This window comes from Manis pentadactyla, chromosome 9, assembly GCF_030020395.1.
Source record: "Manis pentadactyla isolate mManPen7 chromosome 9, mManPen7.hap1, whole genome shotgun sequence".
In the NCBI taxonomy this organism is placed as follows: domain Eukaryota; kingdom Metazoa; phylum Chordata; class Mammalia; order Pholidota; family Manidae; genus Manis; species Manis pentadactyla.
Genome location: NC_080027.1, coordinates 68,950,852 through 68,976,464, shown reverse-complemented (window position 1 = coordinate 68,976,464; position 25,613 = coordinate 68,950,852). Strand labels below are relative to the sequence as shown.

Here is a 25,613-nt window from a genome sequence, read left to right as displayed (position 1 = left end):
ATCTAAGGGAATTTAGACAAGAAAGGAAATACCTTCCCCTCTTCTAAGATCCTTAAATGTGTGCAACAATATTTGTTATATGTCTTTTAATAATAGGCCCTACTAGGAGGTAAGCCAAATAACTGATAATAAAGATATGATTATAGAAATTATGGTATATTTCTTACTGATACATAGTATACTGGTAATAAAAAGTAACATGATAAAACATTAAGTGAAAAAGACATTCAAAATTATATATGTCCAGTTATTCTAACTAAAAAATGTGAGAATAAAGAGATAAAGGAAATATGCATAATTATTACACTTGTATTATGGAGGCAGAGTAGTATTAATATGTTTTTAAAGTTTTCCCTTGAATTTCTTAACACTGTTGTATGACATATAAATGAAAATGCCTTTATAATAGAGAAATTCTTGCATTTTTCTCTGATCATGAATTTTAATTATTTTTTACATATATTGATGAAGTAGATTCTAGGTGGGGTAGATCAATTAGGTGGGATAATTTCTCGGTATTGATTAACTTTTGTCAAGTATCTATCATGTGTCTACCACTAGGGCAGGTAGTTTTAAACTGATTTCTAACTGTCACAATAATTATTATAAGTTAGGAACCATTATTCCATTCCTACTTTACAGAAGGATTAGAATGGTTATGTCATTTGTCCAAGTACATAATATCACTAGTAAACAGCAGGGCTTAAATTTTAATCTGAGTTTTTGAATAATTCTAGAATTAATTTCTTTTTCCATGACTCATTGACACAACAGAATGTACAGACATGAACTCTGACTAATAGTGCAAAGGTGATGCGGCATTAAAAAAAAACTAATAAAGAAAAATGGGTAAGCATTAGAGCAGTATAGCAAAATAGCTTGATAATTTGAGTCTGTTATCAAAGTTCATTATCCATTTAAAAAGTACAGAGATAATCAACAACTTACATATCCTACCTGCTGGATTACTATTGTCAAGTTCAACTTCAGAGATAAGTGCCAGAAGCACATAAGACTCTAGACTAATGCTTTCCAGTGGATTTTTACAGAAATGTTGACGTTTTTTTTTTCTTTTAAGGAAGAAAATGTAGTATTGTCCACATCATTCCAATGCATGCTGTCTGTAAAACAGTTCACTGAATAGTAATAATTAGTCAACAGAGATCTCATTCAACAATAACTATCATATTATTAGTAATAATAATAACCCACATTCTCTTTTCAAAATGCAAGACTAGAGCTTACTGTGTGAGGGCTAACTTGTCACTGGACTAAGATGCCAATGCACTTTGAATGAGTTGGTGGCCAGCCCATCCTTTGAGTTCATTAATGTGATGGAAGAAATATGGGGAAGGGTAAAGCAACAGTGGGGACTAATGTTTTCAACAAAAAGCGATGCTTTCCCCAGTCTTACCCTTCTCACATTGCTTCTTAAGCTTCAGGTTCCCAGTCCTTGAATGCTACTTTTCTTCCTGTTGATACCTCAACCATCCCTTCAAAAGGGCAAGACAGCTGCTTGTATAAAAAGCCTTTCCTAGTGAAGCCATTATAAAAAATTTTATATCATTTGTTCTACTCACTCAAATGCATTCACTCAATCACTTACTCACTGAGTCATTTTTATGTATTCATTCAACAGAAGTTAAAAATAAATAGATCCACTAGGGATGGGTTTCAACTAGGCAATTAAAAGAAATTGTTTGATTTAGTTATCTAAGAATCCTGTTATTATCACATATATTTTGCAGAGGAAGAAACATAGATTCAGAGCAGGTAAGAAATGTCCAATTTTACAAAGCTAGAAAATGACAGCCAGATTGAGTCTACCTGACTCAATAGTCCTTACTTTCTCCAACCCAGTATGTTGACCACTTTAACACATTCCTTAAGGGAGGGGTGCTGAGGCTATTCAGGAAAATTAAATATGGCCATTGTATTTAAAGAGTCCAGAAATTTATAAGGGAGATATAGCCTAATGAAGAAAATACTCATATATATGTGAACACATATTGAGAAAATGAGTAACTTCAGGAGGATGGTAAAAGGAAAGTTCAGGAAGAATCCAAAGTAATGATATATAAGCCTAGTCTTGAAAGAAGTTCAGGGATTTTTGTGTTTTTTTTTTTTAGCAATTGGGGGAGGAGAAGACTAGAAGAAGAATATATACAGAGGATATACAAAAGGATGGAATCAAGAAAGCAGAAGTGAATTATGGGAATCTGAATGGTGAGCAGCAAAGGAAACCATCAACAAAAAAAAAGGCAACCTACTGTATGGGAGAATATATTTGCAAATGATATATTTGATAAGGGGTTAATATTCAAAATATATAAGGAACTCATATAACTCAACACCAAAGAATCAACAACCCAATTAAAAAGTGGGAAGAGTACATGAATAGACATTTCCAAAGAAGACATACAGATGGCCAATAGCACATGAAAAATGCTCCACATCATTAGTAATCAGGGAGATGTAAATGAAATCCACAGTGAGATATCACCTCACACTGGTCTGAATGGCTACTATTCAAAAGACAAAAAATAACAAATGCTGGCGATAATGTGGACAAAAGGGAAACCTGGCACACTGCTAGTGGGAATGTAGATTGGCCCAGCCACTGGGGAAAGAAGTATGGAGGTTTCTCAAAAGACCAAAAACAGAAATATCATACAACCCAGGAATTTGCTTCTGGAAGTTTATTCAAAGAAAACAAAATCACTAATTAAAAAATATATATATGCACTCCTATGTTTATTGCTGTAATTTTTACTTTAGCCAAGATATGGAATCAACCTAAGTGTCCAATGATAGATGAATAAAGAAGATGTGGTTATACACAATGGAATATTACTCAACTGTAAAAAAGAATGAAATCTTTCCATTTGCTACAACATGGACAGACCTATAGGATATTATGCTAAGTGAAATAAGCCAGGCAGAGAAAGAGAAATACCACATAATTTCACTTAGATGTGGAATCTAAGAAAACAAAACAAGTGAACAAAACAGATATAGACTCGTAGACACAGAGAAGAAACTGGTGGTTGCCATGGGGGACAAGGTAGGGGTGAATGGGTGAAATAGGTAAAGGGGATAGAGATACAAAATTCCAAGTATGGTATAAATTAACCATGGGGATGAAAGTACAGCATAGAGAAAACAGTCAATAATATTGCAGTGTCTTTGTGTGTTGACAGACAGTAACAACACTTACGAGGGTGATTATTTTATAATGTAGCTAATGGTTGAGCCAGTATATTGTACACCTGAATCCAATATAATATTGTCTATCAACTACACTTCAATGAAAGAAAAAAAAGGAAATGTAGGAATCATAAGAAACCAAATATAGGAAATGAACCATTAGGCCTTAAGGGAATTGGGAAGCTATCAAATAAGCACTCTTACTAAAGCTGTGTTTGTACATGCATTCCTGTGTGTGTGTGTATCTCTGAATGTCTCCATTTTATGGATGTCTGTTCTTTCTGCAAACTAATTTCCTTCACTTTGCTCTTGGTCCCCAGCTCTCCTAACTATTACTTTCACTTTGCTCTGGATTGACAGAGAGGCAAATCTGATCTCAATTCTAAATTCCCAGTACCATGTAATTATAATTTTTGGGTTCTGTGGCTCAAATTCTTGAAAGTATCTAGTTTACATGACCCAATCAGTTGCTTCAGAGTGACTTTGCATATAAACATGGTGCTCAGAAAACATCCAACACTTTATCAGTTCCCATGAACTGGTAGGGGTTTACGTCACTCCAAGGAAAGAGGGTATAGGTTGGGAAGACACTCCCAAATATGTCTAACAGATGAATTTGAGTGGGGAGAGTGAAAGTAGGTAGACCTCTAAGAAACTTTTAGTAATCGAAACAAGAGATAAAACAGTAGGTGTGGAACAAAGAAAACTCAGTCTAGAGCCACAATCAGGATATAATTTAATTAACTGGTCAAATGGAAAACTGTGGGTGGTAGGGATCATAAAGAAATGATTCAAAGATATCTCTGAAGTTTCTATGCCAGAAACTAGGCAAATGCCTGTTGTAGTTTCATAAAACATTAGGGGTTGGGTGGTCTAATACACCTTCCCTTTACAAGAAAATGAAACTGGTACCAGAGAGTAAAAGCAACTTTTCTTGAGTAACAGTCAGTGACTAGTTAGAAATTAAGACTCAGGGAAACTGGACTTGGCCAGGAAGTGGTGACAGAAATCTGGATCTTGGGATTGAGGGGAATGGTGCTGCAAGATTACCAACAAAATGGACAAGAACAATATTCCACAGAAAAACTTAAAGGTACAAAGTGAAAGATAACCTGTGTTAGTAAAGCAAAGATGAGAGAGTAATAGGAGTGGACACTGATGGTAAGAGATAAAATAGAAGTTGGTTAGGACAGTCATAGGTAGGTGTATAATGTATAAGAAATCAAGTCAGCAGGCAAACAAGAACATTCTAAAGAGGAGGCTTGTTAGTCACCAGCAGTGGTATGAGTCAAAAGCCAGATACGCATGGTCAGCTAGCTTGTTGGCAGAAACTTAACAGAACCAAGTGTTATCATAAACACAACAAATCCCAGAAGAAATGATGTTTTTGGTGGAGAAGGCAATGAATTTGCCACATTATACATTTTGAAATGAGGGTGTTGACAAGAAATTGAGGTGGATATGCCTTGTAGGCCACTGGAAATATGGGAATAGAGCTTGGAGATGTGATCTGAGCCAGAGCTCAGTCTATGTCTCATCTGTCCATCTATCTGTCTGTTAGTCCATGTATCATCTGTCCATCTATCTGTCTTTTGATGAACCTACTAAGGGTGACCCTATATAGAGAGAAGGGAAGTAGTTTTAATGTAGCCTTATATTTGGCAGGAGATGGGAGGAAAGGATTTCAAAATGAGGCCATTTGTCTGGACAATGGTCTTATTACCTTTGGAGATTTCAGAAAACTAAATTTTATCACGCTTTGGTAACATACTAGAAGAACTGTCATAAGTTATACAACTCTCTCAATAAAACATTACTAAAAAAGGCAAGAATTATAGGACCCATTTTGTTTACACAGGTAGATGAATCATTTTAAAGGGGAAAAAACCTCACCACTAGTTATGGCCAACTTTAAGAACTATTTCTTTGAAGTATATTTAAATAATGACAACCCTGAGGAGGAATCTATTATATGAGTGGAACTGTCCTAGGCAGTTCCTTAAGCTTTGGTCCTCATGTCCTTACCATGTAAATGATTATGATCCAGTGGCTGCCATTTTAAATGGAACAAATGTAAAACTGCCAAACAAGGGAAAGCTAAGAAAAACTACAGCACAAATTACATCTCTCAGAGAAAGAGGGAGAGAAAGGGAGTGGCAGGGAGGTAAAAAAAAAAAAGGAGGGAAACAGAAGAAATTGACAAAGAAAGTACAAACTAAAATACACAGTAAAAGCATATATAAGTAGAAGGCATGAGACAGTAAAAACAGTAAGCAAAAGGTCTGAGTAAGCAGAAACTTAGTAACCCTAGAAAAAAGTGAATCACAGAACCTGGAGATAGAGAGTAGCAAAATCATAGTGATAATTTATTAGAGCACAAAGCCAAATATGTTTTCTGTTGAGACTGCAACCTAATAGTTTAGGTGAAAAGTATGTAATATCCTGAACAACCCTTGAGTTGTCTTCCAGTCTCTCAGAGACCTGGCTATGCAGCTTATATAACTGTCTTTCTTATTAAATGAATAGCCTTATAATAATTCCTTCTTATCATACATAGTTTCTAATAACCCGTTATTACATAAGTTTGCCTAAATGTGTCTTTGATGGCTGCAACTGAAAAGAAACTACATGGCACTTTTTGGTTGGCTGGTAGATTATTATTAGGTAGTAAAGTAGAAGGGAAGAAAGAAAGAAGCCAGCATTCAACCACATGCAGGGTTTTCAAAGTTGATATGTGTGTTGTAAAACCCACTGAAGAAGTGCTCATATATATTTATGCATGTGTGTTTATGAATGTGTGTATAAAAGCAGCAGATTAAATAAATAGGAATAATTAGAGATAATAGAACAAATGAGCAAAAGTAACTATATATATTTATTATATTTAAAATAATATTTAAAATAATCGTTAAGAGACTATAATGAAAGAACAAGAAAAAGAGTACTTTTTTAAAATAGGACTTTTAGAAACAACTAGTATATTCAAAAATTCAACAAATGAGTTAAATAGCAGATCTCTCTTGAGAGACTTAGTGAGCCAGAAAAGGATCTTACTTAGATTGCAACACAGAGAGACAAAGACATAGGAAATGTGAGAGACATGGTGAATAACTGTTGCACAGGAGTAGAAGGATGGGAGAAAGTAAATATGGGAAGAAATAATGTCTGATATTTCCAGGAATGGAGAAGTATTAAAGACATTCATTCTTTTCATTAATGACCAATTAAACACAAAGTCACAATGATGTACATTACAATTAAACATCAATGATGGGAAAATTTACAGCAAGAGAAAGAAAAAGACCAACTATAAAATAATGTCAGATTTTTCATCAACTATAATAGATGTCAAGAGACAACAGAATAACATCTTCGAAGTACTCAGTGAAAATAATAAAAATCCTGTTGACTCCTCAACCAACTAAATTATTCAAAAGTCAGGGCAGAATAAAGATACATTTAGGCAAAGTATGAGACTATATCACTCACAGGTTCTCATTGAAAATATCTCAAAATAAGTACTTGGGTAAGAAGGAACTGACCCGAGAAAAGAGTGGGAATTGAAAGCCAAAAAAATAAAAAATAAACATGTTTATACATTCAAATAAATACTAACTGCGAAGACTACTAGGGAAGATCAATTTTTTGTTTATTCTTTGAAGCTGAAAACTTTGTCTTAATCATTTATGTGCCTTTATTAGTACCTAGCACAAAGTGGACTCACAATAAATACTTGATGATTAAGTGACTATGTAATGTGCATATGAAATAGGTGTCTTATCTCAATGTTAGGTCAAATTCCCTGCTTTGCCAATAAGAAATTTGAAAACACAGAAGACTAACACAGTATTATATGACATATTGAAGCTGATTTACCATTTAGAGAACAGGAAAGACATTACAAGTGTCAATAATAATAATAGTTTCTCTTGTTATTGTAGGTCTGAGTCTCTATCTAATGTAGTGTCTATATGCTGAAGAAATTTGGTTGTAAGACTTTATTAGTCTCTAGTCTCATCCATTTTCTAAATATCACAAGAACTACAAAGAAATGGACATTCATTTATTCATTCAAGAAGTATTAATTGAATATCTATTATAAGTCAAATACTATATCAGGTCTTAAGGATACAGCAATGAAGAAGATATATCTAATCCTTGCTCTCATAGAATTAGTAGTCTAGCTGGTAAGAAAGTTATAAATAAATAATTATACATTAGGAGAATGTAAGAAGTCAGCAAATATTTTCTGTTGCTTACTGTGTGCTATATACAAATGTAAGGGGAGATTACCTGTTCTCCAGTTATAGTTTGGTAGATGTGATTCCAGGTGATTAAAAATATATGAGGCAATATATGGTCACATAAAAGAGGAAAGGGATAAAATAAATAAAAGTATCTGGGAAATGGCAAAGCTGTTAATGTTCTTGACAAAAACAAAGAGATAAGGGAAGATATGAACATATGAAAAGTTAATATAGATTCCTATTTTTTAAAATTCTGATGAATATCTTTTCCAACTTCAGCACAAAGCAACAGATATGGCAGAAAATAACTTGGAAGTATTATTCTTAATTTTTAGTTATGACTAAAGTTTGGACATCAAAACTATTCTTTCATTCACTATTTCCCCTCCCAGCCCTAGAAAAATATAATATTTTATCTTTGTCAACCTATTAACATTTAGGGTTCTCTTTCTTTGACATTCTTTTAGGATGACCTGAACCTTTTAAACCTTGAAAATGAAAGTAGATGTTTGTCTTCAAAGAATGCTCCTGATGTCTGTAACTACTACTTTTAGGAATGGTGCTGCAGACTGTTGATCCTCTCTGTACTTTAAGGGTGACATAAAGACATATTATTATGCCTACCATCTAGATAAGATATGAATTACATAGGTCCCAGAAACAGGATGGTAGTACAGTTAATATACAAGATTGCTTGATCTTGATGCTCAAATGTAGAGAGCTCTTGTAAATATCTACCACCAAATTCTTAAAAACTTGAATAACCAAATACAGGAACAAAATAATCTTTCTTCTTCCTTTTTTTTTAGTCAACATAGAGACAGGTAAAATGGCCAAATTATTTGTATGCATCTTTATAAAATTAATACCAATGTGAAAACTACTAATGTGCAGAACATACGATACCAGCAGATCACTTTAATTTTTACTTGCAGAAAGACACAAAGCATAAAATAATAAGAAACAGAGTAATGAAGTAAAGGGATGCACTGCTCTTCCTTTATTCCACAGAAGCAGTTCCAAATTTAGCCACAATCAGTAAGGTCTACAGGAACTGGTTATGCTAAATGAGTGTTGTAAGAATGTGACCCCACTCAAGGCCATATTTAGGATAAAGGATCCCAAGGCAATGGGGATTTGCATTTGGAACTGTATGAGATTCTTGGATTGGACCCTGAATTGCCTGTCTTCTACTCCCCTCAGCCCTCTGAAATCCTACCCACTTGTTCATTTATTTGTTCATTCATCTCTTCATTTCTGTAATTAATCAGTTTCTATCAGGTGCCAGGGATTTTTCTACAAATAGCCATCACTTTTCCCCTTAAAAGGTCCGGCTCAAAGGTCTTGTTGTCTGTAGCTTCTACCCAACTCCACTCCTCAGTAACTCAAACCTTCTCGCCACATGGAAATCAACTGCTCTCTTCTCTGGGTTCTGTACCTTTTTGTTCATGACTATTATATATAGCATTTATCACAGGGTGAAAGAGTGAATTGCTTATACGACTGTCTTCCAAATGATCATGTGAGATCCCAGAAGACAGAGCAAGACAGAGCTGTCAGCATTCTCTGGCAACAGTTTATGCTGTACTTTAATCATAAGAAAGGAATCTAGAGTGTTATTGTAGGTAAGAGCACAGGGTCTAGAGTGAGATTATTAACTTCAAATTCCAGCTCCACTTGACAAGAGACAAGTTAGTTGGCCTCTTTGTGCTTCAGTTTCCCCAACTGTAAAATGGGGATAAAAATAGTATCTGCCCTAATGGGTTACTGTATTAAGTGAGTTAATATATGAAAATAATTTAGGATAGTGCATAATATTTGTTCAGTGTTAGCTAGAGGTATTATTATTATTATTATTATTATTATTATTAATTATAAAATTAGAGTTGGTCACTTGGTTCGGAGCATTCTCTGCTTTGCACTTAGTACTTCATACTGAGAACAGCTGAATTTTTTAGAAGAAAGATTTTCAGGTTTTTTTTTTTTTTCCTACATTTCATTTTCTTCTGAGTTGGACTCGTACAGAATGTCTCTTGGGAAGATTACTTATTAAAATAAGAAATAAATTACTTATGAAATGTCATCTGATTACTTAGCTGGCATGAAGTTACTCTACTAATACATACAGTGTGTAATAAATTGAACTCAAGAGATTTAAAATGACAGAAGAATAAGTGTGTTATCTTAGGCAGCAGCAATGACAACTATGACTCACTGGCAAGCCATCCAAACTGGTAGGTTTGACCATACCATTTTCCACTAGAGTGATAATCAAATTCCCTGGCATCTTCATTTATTTCTCAATTATGGAAATATTAGTATATAGAGTGCTTTTTGGGGAAGATAGAGGAAGTAACATTAACATATAGGTTATTAAAATAATAAAGGAAAGGCAAACTAGGCTGATTAACTTCATCAAGAAAAAGTTTAGTTTCACTAAAATTTGATGGCAATTACTATTTCTTAATGAATGTTTTGTTTTATTTATGTTTTATTTTGAAGGTTTTCTGGATTAACAAAATTTTGCTTTAACAAGATAATGTCTTCAAATACATGTTGAGGCATGAGCCATCAATGTTACTGTGGGACGATATATCTTACATGCACCAATGCAGAAAAAGATGATTATCCTGCTCCTTTCTGAAGGTCATATAACCCCTAAGAGAAGAACAGCTTGGAATGAAGCAATCACCTATCACAGAACACACTGCTTGGCTGTAGAAGGGTATTCCTGGATAGAACACACTCAGAGTTCTGACAAGTACACATTTTTGCTCTCTGGATTACCCCAGTTCTGGATACAGAGGAGAACAAAATGTTTACAAAGGTATTTATTTACACTTTAAAATCTCCAGAGAACTTTCCTATATACTATCTCACTGATTGGTCATGGCAAGACATTTTCCAGATGAGGAAATAAGGATCAGAGAAGCTAAGTGATTTATTCAAGTTCACAGAACAAATAAATGGCAGAACTAGAAAACTGAACTTGGGTATTTTTGATTCCATATCCTAGCAAGTCTTACCTATTCCTGAGGTTTTTAAAATTTATATGGGGGACTGTCATTCTTAGGTCTCCCCCTTCTTCAATATGAAGGGCAGAGTACAGTTAACTCTCAGCAACACTTAACAATGCATACATTTTTTCCCCTGTATTTTCATTTTACTTTGGCTGGGAATGCACACATCTTTTTATTGATTTATTTGTTCAACAAGCATTCATTAAGCTCTGGCCATGTACCCAGTTTATGAGTCAGAATAAAGGTTACATAAAAGTTTCAGTAAGGGAATAAATCTATACATTTAATCAACAAGATTCAACTTCTAAGAAGTTTCCCCTACCACATTTTCCCGTTCAAAAACTGATATTATAAGCGTTCTGTTTCTTTTTGTTTATCAACAGATTATCTGTTTTGTGAATTTCAATCTAAATTCCAATAATCTGAAAGAGATTGGCATACTTCTTTAATTTTGGCATGAGCTTGGAAATTGCAAGTGAATTTCAGGATTACTTAAAGCAAAGCATAATTAGGAGGGTTGTGCCTGTAAACAAAAATAACAATGATCACCATCATAAATATTATTCACTTTCACTTCAAGGTGAGAAAGATGAGATCTAGTACTGTTCAAGTTTTCACAGAAAACAACTTGTAGAACCAGGGCTTTCAGATATTTTCATTAAACTAGATTTAGTTTAATAATTAAGATTATTTAATTTAATAATTAAGATTAAATGATGCATCCAGAGAATAGAAAGAACAATAGACTGTGGAATAGAACTAACATAAAATAGACAGCCTATTGAGGAAAATAACTGGATTTCTTTATACAAGGGTATGTTTAGAATCAATTCTGTTTTTAAGGTTCCACAAATCAAATATACATTAATTCTGCAAAATCTAGACCTCAGCCATTTTTTCAAAATTAAGTGTACAAATCTCCTTTTCCCTGAAGAGCTTGGGAGATTTTATATGTACAATTTCCCATTCTTAAAGATTCTTAATTAATAGAAATATTTTATCAGTGCTATTTTTCTCTAAAGAGTAAGGTAGGGATAGAAATTATTTCAGTTTAAAGATGAATAACATAGTAGGAGGGCAGTGTGTTTTTTCTAATTTATTTGAGTACTTCAGTGTTAATGTTGTTAGACCATACTGGTATGAGAGAGATCCACTGTTTAACACCTATGAGACTGAACATCAATTTTTTTTACTAACATTGATGTTACTTCACTGAATACAAACTTTATAAAGCAGAACTATCCTGATCTACGTGCATTTTGTTTATTTTATATATAACTTTGAAAAGTATTTATCAAATGCCTTCCAAGAGCTAAAACTATGATAAGCACTGGGGGCCCAGTGATGAGAGGAGAGTCATAGCAGTGTCCTCACAGTGCTTATCATCTAAAGCAGCACTGTCCAATAAAAATATGATATGATCCACACATTATTAAAATTTTTCTATAGCCACACTAAAAAGTAAAGAGCAGGCACAGTTAATTTTGGTACTGTATTTAGCCCAGTAATTTCTAAAATATTGACATTTCAACAGATAATGAACATAAAAATTTTTGGAATACATTAAATTACTTTTTCAAAGTAAGTCTCAAAATTTAGTGGGTATTTTACATGTATTGGACCTCTCAATTTGGAGCATGCATATTTCAATAGCTTCATAGAGACAGGTGTATAGTGGCAACTGAATTGGACAGTATAGGTCTGGGAGAAAATTTAAATACTATGCAAGCAATAACAACACAAATGCTGTAACAGGGGAGTGCAGTGGTACAGGAGCACATAGGAGAACATCTTAACTAATCTATGTAGGTCTACAAAAATCTTCCTGGAGGAAACAACATTTCAATGAAGCTCAAAAGGATGAGTTGGCTTTAGCTACAGGAAAGGGTACAGGTAGAACACTTTAGCATTAATGTTAGTTCAAAGCCTGTGACTGATTATGGTGTACTGGAAAGACTACAAGAAATTTAGTATGTCTGGATTAGATTACGGGGAGTGAGAAAGATGAAAATAAAAATGTAGGTAGAAGCAGTTAATGAAGAGCTTTGGACCTTATTCTAAGGTATCCATCCTTTCTAAACCTTTAGTCCTATATTTATGGAACTAGCAATTTCAGACTGAAATGTGCTCCTCTTCACTGAACTACAAAAGGGTGTAGGAGAGATGAAAATCAGTAAGTTAACATTAGATGATCATTTATTAGAGTTGATGAAGAGTCTAGCTCTGGATTAAGTGAGTCCTTTAGACCTTTTCAACTTAGATTTAAGAATAAAATTCTCAGTTATAACTGTTTTAGAATAGAAATTATGCTTAACAAAATGTGGTTTGTTTATAAATTATTTTTGGAAGGAATACTGTATAACACTCTATAACACTCTATATATGCTAGATATTTATATTAATATTTCTGACTAGTCATTCTGAATACTGCATCTAACAGTGAAGCTTTGTAGGTTGCTTTGGGAATTAATGTGTACTACTGATTTGGTCATTTAAAAAGCAATTTATGGTAGTTGTAAGTGTTCTGTTCCAACTTAGAGCCTTGAGCCTGTCTTCTGGAACTCCCATGATTCTGAAGAGTACTCAAAGTGTAGTTATTTGTACCAACAAAAGACACTATGCTTTAGGTTTTACAAATTACAGCTTAATTACCTAAATTGTTATGTAATTCCATGAAGTATATTGTTATTACAAGTATGGTAATCTTCCTTGCCCTAATGGATTATTAGCTTTTTGAAAGCAAACAAAGTAATTATATTCTATCAGTATATCAGTTTTACTATGTGTCAGTAACTGTAGTGTATTTCCTAGAGTGTCTGGTAATCTTGAACATATTTAATATGACTTTATGAGAACCAGAGAAGAATTCAGATATAACCATTGCATATCATAACTTGCCAAAATACATATTCGTATTTGTTTAGGATATTGCTTAGGAACTGTACTGGCTTGAATGGTGTCCCTCCAAATTCATGTCTACCAGGAACCTGTGAATGTGCCTTTATTTGGAAATAGTCTTTGCAAATATAATCAAGTTAAAATGAGGGCATATTGGATTAGGATGGTCCTGAATACAACACGGTGATTGTCCTGTAAGAGGGAAATTTGGACACAAAGATAGATGCACAGGTAGTACACTATGTGATGATGGAGTCAGAGAGTACTGCTTATATAGGCCAGGGAACACCAAGGACTGCAGGCAACCACCAGACACTAAGAATAGTCGAGGAAGCACTTTCCCCTACGGCCCTAGCCATCACCTTGATTTGGGATTTCTACCCTCCAGACTGTGAAAGGTTAAATTTATATTGTTTTAAGCCACTAAATGTATGGTACTTTGTTATGGCAGCCCTAGAGAAACCAATATAAGAATTTTCCTAGACCCTCCTTTGCTTCCCTGTATTTCCTTTGTGAAACAGCTCTCTAAAGAAACTTCTATTGAATGGACTTGGCAGGTTAATCTATTTCTCTGTTAAAGAAATTGTCTTAGGGTTGTATTTTACTTTCTACTATTCCTATATAGTACTGCTCCCACCAAAAGAGCTGTCACTTAGAGCCCAGAGCACTTACTATTGCCATTACATGATTTAATCAAGTATTACCTAAGCTGGTGAAATATGAATGCAAAAGGAAAGACAACTGCTGTTTCTATTAAAACTATGGAGACTTTGGAAACTACTTGATAAAGGTGATAAAAGTACAATCAAATTAGGAGTGGGTGAGGTAATTACAAAAGACTGAAATATTTATGAAAATCTAGTAAATATGCTCATTCAGAATGCTTTGTAAGTACCTTTAAATTTTTATTTTATTTTAATAAAAATAAAAACAGAGCTTATATAAGATATGCCATGGGTGGGGTTTATGTGGTTATAGGTCCTATAAATATCTACTTGTATCAATTTTTTCCAGTAGTCACTTCAGACTAAAGGATTATAACTTCAGACTAAAATAAATTAAGAAGTTTCCTCTATAAGTACAAGTTTATTACTCTATGTTTTTATTTAATCATGTAATAGTCTGTAAGCTTCATGAACACAGAGGATCTATCTAATTTGTTCCCCATTCTACTTTTAGTACTCAGTATAATAACTGGTATATACAGCTGCCTCTTTCAGAATATTTTTTTCAATGAATGAGCACAGAATGGGAACCCATTTTATCTGTTTTTCCCTTTTCCAAAGAATTATCATCAAAAAGCTGTACTATTAAGGGCTGATTTGAGCCCTAAAAGTGAACTCATTATAGAGAATTTCATCTTTTAGTGGCATTTACAATGGGGCATTACCTATATAAATATTCTCATTTTTACAATACCATTCGTCATAGCCTTTTCCAAAATTATCCAAAGAATTATCATCAAAAAGCTGTACTATTAAGGTCTGATTTGAGGCCTAAAAGTGGACTCATTATAGAGAATTTCATCTTTTAGTGGCATTTACAATGGGGCATTACGTAGATAAATATTCTCATTTTTACAATACCACTTGTGATAGCCCTAATGTTTTTTACATTACAGTCTTTCTGAAAATACTTTAATTGTTTAAGTATTTTAAACCCTCCCTGAGCCTCAGTTTCTTTAGTTATCAGATGAGGTTTTTTGACTGGACAATCTCTATGATGCCTCCTAACACCGAATCCTCATTTTCAGCACCAGAAAATTCTGGATTTTCTTATGAATAAAAAAATATGACTTCTCCTTGCTCTTTTTTAATAAAGGATACAGAGAACAATACACATAGCTAGTTAAAGAATGATAGAAAGGATAAGGTGGAGATGTGTTAATGAGTACGGAGTAGGAAGAAAGAAAGGGACACAGTGAATTAATATCAGCTTGCTAGTTTAACTTTTTGGGTAAATACACCATGGAATATTTTATTCTTATATAACCCATAAGAATTTTGCTTTTACTTGCCTTAAGAAATCTCTACAGTAAGTTCAAAGGGCTGAGGTATACAATTAGAAAATTAAAGACTTAGTCAACTCTTCATATTTTACTATAACTAAGTAGAATGCAGTTTATTAAATTAGTCATAAATCAATTGCTATATGATCTCTAAGTCATCTGAATGAATCTATAATTAAGTTTTATTCTTTAAAACTGTAGGTAATATTAAAATTGAGGCAAATAATATCAACTTCCTTTTATAAACTACACAAATATTCTTTTTTTCTACTTCTTTAGCTACTTAAGTAACTTAATGGGAACTGTTGAAAAGAAATCTTAATATATTTGGTAAATAAAAATGATGTAGGATTTCAGATGGTCCAACAAGACAAAAAATTTAACATTGGAATTCTGTTAAATGACTTGCAGAAGTTGTATTTTTGCCTTGGAAAACTTGCATCATGGAACACAGCTGTGAACAACTTTGGCTTCAAACAGAAAGGCTATAATAAAGCGTCTCCTAGCTAGACTTCAAGAGGTTTATGGTTCAAGAGGTTTATGGTGGCAAACAGCAGAGAAGATGAAATGTTTCAATAAGCCCCTCAGGCTGATTTAGTTAGCATTCACAAGGTGGAATAACCTATACATCACATACCCTTTGTTAGCTAGTTGTTTAGAATAGATGTATGAGTCACTGGATTTTACTTTAACAGTTGGGCAATGCAATTCTCCTTTTGCCCAAAATATTAAAATGCAGAAATGTGAAATAAAGAGACGTAATGTCATATCTTGTACAGGATGCTTATCAACCACTGTGATAGATCAAGAAATTCTCCTGCTCCTGTGATTCCATATTTCACCTTGGTAGGCACAAATGATAAATTACCTTACATCAAAAAATATATATATTATTAAACTAATCGGCAAACTACAGTATATTTTTTAAAATTGTGTGGGGGAGAGGTGTTGGGAGGGAGAAGCTTACAAAACCAAAAGAAAGCTGGCATGAGAGAAGGACAGGAAAGATTCTATCCTACATAATTTCCTACAAGTACAAATGAATCCCTCTGGGAATTTGGGGAATTAATATATATCTTTTTTTCTCTCAGACACTGTTCAGACTTAATGAGGGTACCTGCGACAATGCTGGCAAGCTGCTGGGTTCTGGTGATGGGGTAGATGCTGCGTGCCTGAACGATTGCTGAAGCGATTTTCTTGGCATGCTTCTCCTCCCCGTATGTTCTCAGGATGGATGCAAGTGCCTGTTGATCTAAAGCGTTTACAACATCAGCTGCGGTGGGCATGTCAGGGTACCTACACACAAGGAGAACCAATTAGTTAGTTCACTGTCATCAGTTTTCAATGACAAGAGGTGAAACTTCAGAATACTGAGACACAAAGTCAGTCATACACACAGTCTAAGACAGTGTCTGAGGTTTTTAATGTCAGAGACTGAACTCCCACTAATGAAAGAGGTTTTCCATTTCAAATACCCTTCATTATGGCAAGTGGGTACTGTGACTGCGTGTGACACTCATCAAGGTCAAGGGCAGCAGCCAGTTAAAATATTTCACAAACCTTTAATTCACAAGGAAGTTTTTATTGCTTGTGCAGATTTTCCCTAAAATAAGGGGAGATGTTTGGATTTACTTTGTTCAAAATTTAAATTATTGCTTGAATTTTTTTTCCCAGTACAGAAGATACAAGGCTTACTGACTCATATTTAAATGAGTCTAGATCTCAGGAAATTAAATCTGAAACTACAAAGTAACTGGGGTACAAATAGAGCCTACACAGTCTATATAAGATATGCCGGTCAGTTTCCCTCATAAAAACTAGTACAATCTTAATGGTAATAATGTGTACTACTACAATTGTTTAACGGTATTGGCTTACATTCTCCTGACGAAAGTCACCATGGGGTAAAATTTAGTAATATACAAACAGTACTAAACAAGCCTAAGATGGTAATTTTAGGAGGAGGAGACAAAGAAATAACAACCACTGGACAAAGAGAAGAAATCATAGTAGCAGGAAATACTGCCAGATTATTCCAGCTTACCTTACTTTAGGGAAATAGGTAAAGGAATTCTAAGTGATGAGCTAATGGAGATCTTACTCATTAGAAAGATATCTTTATGAATAGGACAGTTACTGCCTTTGTAGTTAATATGTTGGATTGATTGTTGGCAATATACCATGAGGACTAAGTAACAAGGATATGATAGCTCTAAGACGTAAGGATCAAACCAAAGTGGAGTTGCCAAGAAACACTTGAATCTCTTCTTAAAAATATTATACTGTGCCTTGTTAATATACCTAGTGCTTCCAGGAGAAAATCTTGCTATTGTCCTTGGCTTATCTCCTATGTTGCCATGACCTCTCTCTTTCTCTCTCACTTTTTGTCAAACTTTGCTTTCCAGACTGTGTAATTATTATTATTTTTTCTGGGTACCAAAGCACCACCAGACCAATGAACATCCAATAAGATAGCTCTCCATGCTGTTCCCATCTCTATAGGCTTTGTTCCTTCAGTAATAGGTTTAAGGATAAATATTTGGTCTTAAGAGTCAGAATCTTGGGTAAGCCTCAGTTTCTAACCCATGAAATCAAAGTAACAATGCTTACCTCACAGAATTGTGAGAATTAAGGGTCATGCAATTGTAAAATAGATAGTATAATGCCTGGCACATAAGGAGCTCAATGAATGTCAATGTCCCTTAGATCTTGACTATTTCTAGATCTGCCAATTGTCCTTCTTTGCCTAACTGACAAAATCCCCACTAGATATTACCTAGTAGTGAATTCAACCACTTAAATCACTGAGCATAAGAATGAACCTTATCAATGATGCCATAGAATATAATCCAGCTCTACCAGGACAATTCTAAGATTATAAAGGATATATTTAACAGTTTTTTATAATACCTTTCTACTTTTAAGAATATTAAATCAGCATTTTGCTCACATATAGTTAATTGGATAATGGGCATAATTTTATCTTCTGATCATGTTAATATTGAACAGCAGTATAGAAGTTTCCATAGTGCCACAAGACCAACAGGGCAACAATCTGGAAAGCTAAAAGGCTCCTGGGCTTCAGAACAGACATTTATGTAGTGAAGTGAAGATAGAAAATCTAATTCCCAACTTAACAGGTTAAGAGATCTTGTCAGTCCTCCAGAGATCACTGACTTACAATGACTACACTTGCAAGAGAAAGAAAATATTAACATAAGTGGCAATTTAATTATTTCCCTCTAACACAACTGACAACACAGCCACATTTGTAAATCCTTGAAGTTGTGATTTCTTTCCGTTACATGAAAACCTTATTTTAATCTGAAACCTGTTGCTGAAATTAGGATAGCACAGAATGAACTATGCTATAAGGTTCTTGAGTTAAATGGCAACAGGTTAAGAAAGCCCCTTACATCCATCTTCATCACATCCATTAATCAGCCTCCAGGATCTTATCTACCATATTTTTTGGCTTAGATTCCCTCTCCCCAAACATCACTTGGATTAACATTGTACATATTTTCATCTCTGACTCTTCTTTGTCTATGAATTCATGTGAAGCAACTGCCCCTTTCTGAATGCCATATATTTTCTTCATATTTGTGAACATCTTTGATTAGGTTACAATCTATGCTATCTACCTGGAAGCCACCCTGCTTTTTAAGGTACATTTGCTCAACTCTAATCTCATCCATTATGGATTTAGAATTTAATCCTCAAGGACAATCCTATTTTCAAGTTCATAGGTGAGAACCTTAGGAACCCTGATTCACAGAATACAATTTCCTGGGAAGTCTTTACATTAACAATATAGGGGTTATTCTATTAACTAGAAGGTTTGTTCATTTTACTTCAGAAGGCATCCTCCTCAGCAAGACAGGAACAGCAGACATTTGCTTGACATTTTATTACCCCTGCACAACAACCTCAATCTCCAAACATGAGAAGATATTTGACCTTTGGTATTAGTCACTGGTTTTTAAAAGATTTTTATTATTTTATTTTTATGATCACACTCTTCATTCTATGAATGCCAACCTGTGTAATGGAGGTATAAGTCTCAGAACAAAAAGGTTCCAACAAGTATGGGTCACAAGTTAACAGGTCATATGAAAATGTGGGGACAAGGCTGTATGTAATTAATTACCACTGGACAAGGCAGTTTGTGAGAAAGAAGTCAAAATCAATTCAATATTAACTTGCTGATATAAACTAGACATTAAATTTCTTATCTAAAGGTCCTCCTAATGGTTTGGAAGAAATTGTGGACAACCTATTTGTTTCTGTAGAAATGTTTATGTAGGTCTAGAATTGCAGATTAGTAACAGCAAAAGAATAGTTTGCATACTTAGATATAAGAGAGTCTAACATTCTTTTTAGAAGGTAAGCTTCCCAAAAGTAGGGGCCATGATACATAAATTGTTGATGGAGGTGGGAAAGAGGACATAAAATAAAGGAGAAAATCATAGTTAAGCTTTGTAGGTACAGGCTGTTCAGTCCCTGGGCCAGAGTTGGGCATACATACAAGCACTATTCTAAGCTTTGAAAATTAATTTAATTTAAAAGAAATTATCCTGTACTTTCATAGAATGTGATCCTCTTTGTGTTATTTAATATGTATGTACCTATTTGAATAAGAGAGAACAAACATTAGTATTTCTAGGGTGGTGAGGAAGGAAGAAGAAATGAAAAGCTGTCCTACGCACAGCAGTATGTTTGATATAGTACTCTAAATTGTAGTTTCTCTGGAGAAGGTTAAACCAAAATGACTGTACAAAAGAATAGGACAAAACACATAATTTTGTTAATCTCTAGGATCTTGCCATTTATATAGTATTCAGAAGAATATACATTAAATATAGTTCCTTTTACTTCTTACAAGATGCAAAGTTGGGCCTGCATGAAAATGGACCCACTGTTTCAGTATCACATTCATCAAAATTGTGAGTAGTTTAAAAGCTCACATTGTACCTGCAAAAAAGACAATCAGTATGAAAGTTATCCTCTTCACTATTCTGTATAAAGACAGATACTATTTTTCCTTAGAATCCCAAATCTACAGAAACACTAAAGTCTATAATGAGTAGTAAACAAAACTGACTTATTATGTATGGATAGTGTTAGGTGCTGGGCATGTGATAGGAATTCTGCAATGTTAAAAGAAAATTAAATTGAGAATGTTTCTGAGAAATTGATTTCTTGTGAGGAGAATGCTTTATTGATACTCACCTGCCACCATCCATTCTCATGTCCAAAGGGCCATCCTTCCGAAGGGAAAATCCTCTCTCAGGAGCATCAAGTTGCATAGAGGAACAACCAAGATCCAAAAGAACTCCATCCAAAGTCTCTGGTTGCACTCCAGCTTTCATTAATAAGGCTTCTGCCTCGCTGAACTGGCCTAGCATAGCTCGGATCTGTTTACTGTGAATAAACTCAGGAGATGGAGAAAATACTTCTGTTATACTAATGTCTTTCCTAAAGTCTAAGATCAATAGAAGGGAACACATCCTATTACTAGTTTATTTAACCAATATATATTTACTAAGTGACAATGCTTAATACTAAATAAAGACATATGGATATAGAAACTCTACAACTTTGGTCTCAACATAGAGGTGATTTACTGTAATTATGACTTAATGTAATTTTATTCTTACTAAAATTTTGTGAAGGTATACAATAAGTTCATGAATTAGAAAAATTCCTTTGTCAGACCAGGTCCTTCATTTTTTTTTTTTATTTAATTCTTACATCTGTGGGTTGGAAAAAAAAAACACATGCCATTCCATCAAAAGAATAAAGAAGGGAAGCTTTGTGGATTGTTGGTGTGAATGTAAGTTGGCATAGCCACCACAGAAAACAGTATGGAGGTTCCTCATAAAATTAAAAATAGAACTACATTTTTGTACTTCTGGAAATATATCCAAAGGAAATGAAAACACTGTGTTGAAAAGATATCTATACCCAAACGCTCATAACAGCATTATTTACAATAGCCAAGACATGGAAAAAACATAAATGTCCATCAGTGGATGAATGGATAAAGAAGTTGTGGTATATACACAATGGAGTATTACTTGGCCATAAAAAAAGAAAAATTTGCCACTTACAATATGGATGGACCTTGAGGATATTACATTAAGTGAAATAAGTCAGACAGAGAAAGACAAATACCATATGATATGTGGAATCTAAAAGAGAGAGAAAATCAAACTCACAGAAAAAGAGATCAGATTTGTGGTACCCAGAGTGGGGGGGAGGGAGATTAGGAAAGGGGAATTGGATGCAGATGTCCAAAAGGTACAAATTTCCAGGTAAATAAGATAAATAAGCACTAGGGATATAACGTACATGATGACTGTATTTAACTCTGCTATATGATATATAAGAAAGATGTTAAGAGAGTTGAGCCTATGAGTTTGCATCATGGAATAAATTATTTTTTTTTTCTTTTGTATCTATATGAGATGATGGATAACTAAACTTGTGGTAATCATTTCACAGTATCAGTAAGCAAATCATTATGTTGTAGACCTTAAACTTTTACAAAGCTATATAACAATTATCCCAATAGAATGGAAGAAAACAGAATAAAGTTAATGAGCAAGCCAATTTAAAATACAATAAATAATAAAACAGAAATCACTGAAAAAAGATGTGTCAAATATCTTCAAGCCAACCATTTTAGCTTTCTCCACATTTTTCCCATAAGTTAGGATAGGGGTGTTGTGCAGTGGCACACTTGATGAATAAAACTATGCCTAAAATAAATGCCTTCTTGCAGAAGGAATGTTTTAGCTCTTTGCAGAGATTTTGAAGTGAATGGAATATTCAGAATCAACAGACAGGTAAGGAGTAGGGATCACCGTGCAGCTATACTAATTCTCCTTCCTACACAGAGTGAGATGCTACCTTCAGGGTTCTTCAGAAGTCTTAGAGCAACTGGCATGCATTTGGGAAAAGGAATGAGAAGAGAAAAATTGGGCAATGCCATCAAGTCCTCATTCCCTCTGTCTACAGGTAGGTGGGTGAGTATGAATTTCAAGTGTTTGGAAATTCATATTTATTATATTTACTAATGTGTTAGTTGTTTAAGGAGAACTTCACAGTTCACTGGTAATTTTTTCTCAAATTCTGATGGAGAGAGTGATTTTCAGATTCACTGATCAAATATTGATTAAACAGGCATTACGCTATTCAGCATTATATAAAGACTAATAAAGCATGGTTTTCTGAGCTCTGAGCTGAAAGAAAGAAATGTACAAATAAACAGTTTGCAAAACAACCTGATGGGTGACAATCATAGAGAAATAAAGTGCTATGTCTGTATTTGGAAAATATAAAATGAATGCTAATGCTGGTATTGGAAACAGAAATAATAGAATCCTGTGAATGGAAGGCAACTCACAAATTATTTACCCCAAATATTTAAATGGTGTATGTGTGCAGGTGGGAATAAGAGTCATTGTTTTCATCACCTCCCATTCACCTCATTGGTAAGGGAGGGATTCCCATTTGAGGATTATGGAAATGACCCCCACACAGTACCCAACACTATAGATGAGATTGACAGGAGTTTATTAATCAGTATGTTCCTAAGCCCAGGGGAGGAAGACACCACATGCCATGCCTGTCTACATGGGGGTACTACTAAGGAAGACAGTGGACAAGCAGAGACTATGGGAAGCAAGTTTTGTAGTATCAAGAGAGTAAGGTACCCCTTGGTTCCCATGAGAGAATGTGATTGGCTTGTTTGAATAATTTCACTGGCTGGCAGGGAACTGAAACCTGCTACTCAGGGATAAGCAGATACTGTGCCTGATCCCTTTGACAGGGAAGGTTGTTTGGCTAAAGAATCTTATCTGTGGGAGCATAGTGGGGAGAACTTGTGGGAAGGCCATTCAAGACTCTCCTAGTTTTCCCCAGATGTCAACAACATGTAACATTGGGCTTTAATTTTAGGCCTTAAACCACAGTCATCTAGCTTGTGTTTGAACATTTCCAGTAATAAGAGCTCACTACTGTTTCTTAGCCAGTTCATTTTTAGTTAAGTTGATAGCTGTTTCCTCACTGTTCATATATCTTTTGTCCCTTTTTCTGGTATTAGTCCCTGTAAAACAATTAAAAACCTATAACCCATGGCAGCCTCTTACATATCTACTATTAGGAATCGTAAGGGATATTTGTTGGCTACGCTGCTTCTTTGCCAATCTCTCTGTTCCAACAGGACCTCAAAATTTCAGCCATGTATTTTGGGAGAAACTGAGCATAATCTATGCTGGTTTATGGATCCCCTTGACTAGACTATAGTATCCGGTTATTGAATCAAACACTAATCAAACACTACTATATACTAGTAGACTATAGTATATATAGTCTAGTAGACTATACTATAGTATTCAGTTACTGAATCAAACACTAATCTAGGTGTTGTGCAAGTATTTATAGATTTGGTTAATATTACAATCAGTTCACTTTAAGTAAAGGACATTACCTTCAATAAGGTAAGTGTTATTCATCAAATCAGCCGAAAGGCCTTAGAAGCAACAACTGAGGTTTGCCAGAGAAAGAAGAAATCCAGCCTCAAGACTGCAATATAAGCTCCTGTCAGAGAGCTTCCAGCCTGCTGGCCTGCCCTACCAATTTCAGGCTAGCCACAGTTATGTGAGCCAATTCCTTGAAATAAATCTCTTTGTGTATATGTATATATACACACACACATACACATACATCTACATAAATATATATGTGTGTGTGTGCATGTTTATTTTCTACTGGATCTGTTTCTCCTGAGAATCCTGACCAACATAATACCTCAGCTCGAGAGGTGGATTTCTGATTAGACAAATATGCATACTTTGTTCCCTGTAATCTGTTTTGAGATTGCCATGTGTCACAATTCTGGCCAATGATACAAGAGATATTTCCTAGGGATTTAGGAACACAAAGTTCTTTTTTCTTCCAGTGAGATGTTGGAGAAAAAAGGTTTTTTAGACTCACTTGATCTGAAAAGCAGCACATAGCCCTGATTATTGCCAGCACATATCTTGGCCCCAAGAAGGGAAAGGTGGCAGACAGTTCTGGCCAAAACTACAACGCAGAAAGAAAGGTTAACCAGGCCACTAGACTGAGACTAAAATTCGACTTGTCTCTGAATTTTTGAGTGACAGAAGCCCATAAGTTACCTTTGTTATTAAAACCAGTTTGAGTTGTTTTTTCTTTTACTTGCAATGGAAAACATCATTATTATTGCTATCATGCTCCTCATGTCTTCCTTTCTCTAAACCATACAAGTCTTATTTCTTCTGCTGTTCTCCATACAAAAAAATTTCTCAGCATGCTAGTTGCTCTTTTCTGAATGTATTCCAGTTAGCATATATCCTATAATGATCAGTACAGAATGAAGAAAATTCTTATCTTTCTTCTTCTAGTTATTATATTAATACCTCTCAAGATCAAAATAGTATTAGAATTTATTTCATACTGCTCACTTATGCTATCTAATACCCTTGGGTCTTTTACATGTACATTGTTGTATCCTCCATACTATACTTTTGTGATTTTGTTTTGTTACTTTAGATCTAAGTACAATTTCTGCTCTACACATTTTCTACAACCCTTCAGGGTCCAGGTATTATCTTTAACTACAGAAATGTTCTTTACACTGCAGTAAAAGCCTCAGACATACCACTATTGCCTAGTCTTAATTCCTTGGACTTTAGAGCTATTATTCTGCTTGAAGCTGATATACTTGTAAATTAAAAATAATATCTTCTAGCGGGTGTTTTTTCATTCCTAGGTGCCCTCAAATGTAACTGTTTAGCACACAATACTTATACAGTTTTATGCTTCACTATGAGTAAACAATAAAAATGTAAGCCTTGTGGTATAAAACTCAGTGAATGATATAAAAGTAATAGAATATTGTATGGGGGAAAAAGTAAACATGAGGCAACACCACAAGGTAAATCACATGTTCAAGGCAGTTTTCTGATGTTCTATCAGTTACATGTTTCTAGAATTTGATTGTTCTCAGAGTAAAGAAACCATCCACAAAGTTTACTGACCTATCAATCGAAATAGCTTTAAGTTCAGACCCTGGGGCAATATCTCATATATGAAAACTTAGTAGCTTAAAACTATAATCACCTATCAGCTCATTTTATATGGGCTAGTAATTTGGGTTTGGTTTGGTTGGCTGAGTCTTTTTATAGTGGGTTGTCTATGGCT

General features: G+C 34.4%; 1 protein-coding gene across 3 annotated transcripts in view; it reads right to left on the bottom strand.

Annotated features, from left to right (window-relative positions):
• The window catches only part of METTL15 (methyltransferase 15, mitochondrial 12S rRNA N4-cytidine), a 209,103-nt gene that overhangs the window by 40,265 nt on the left and 143,225 nt on the right, over positions 1-25,613 (bottom strand). For 2 of the 3 annotated variants that reach the window (XM_036879065.2, XM_036879062.2), the window contains exons 4-5: positions 20,613-20,804; positions 16,498-16,676 (exon numbers count right to left, since the gene is read on the bottom strand). In XM_036879065.2, the coding sequence (XP_036734960.1) occupies positions 16,498-16,676; positions 20,613-20,804 (371 nt within the window). The remainder of the gene's footprint in view (positions 1-16,497; positions 16,677-20,612; positions 20,805-25,613) is intronic. The other variant, XM_036879064.2, reaches the window with a different exon arrangement.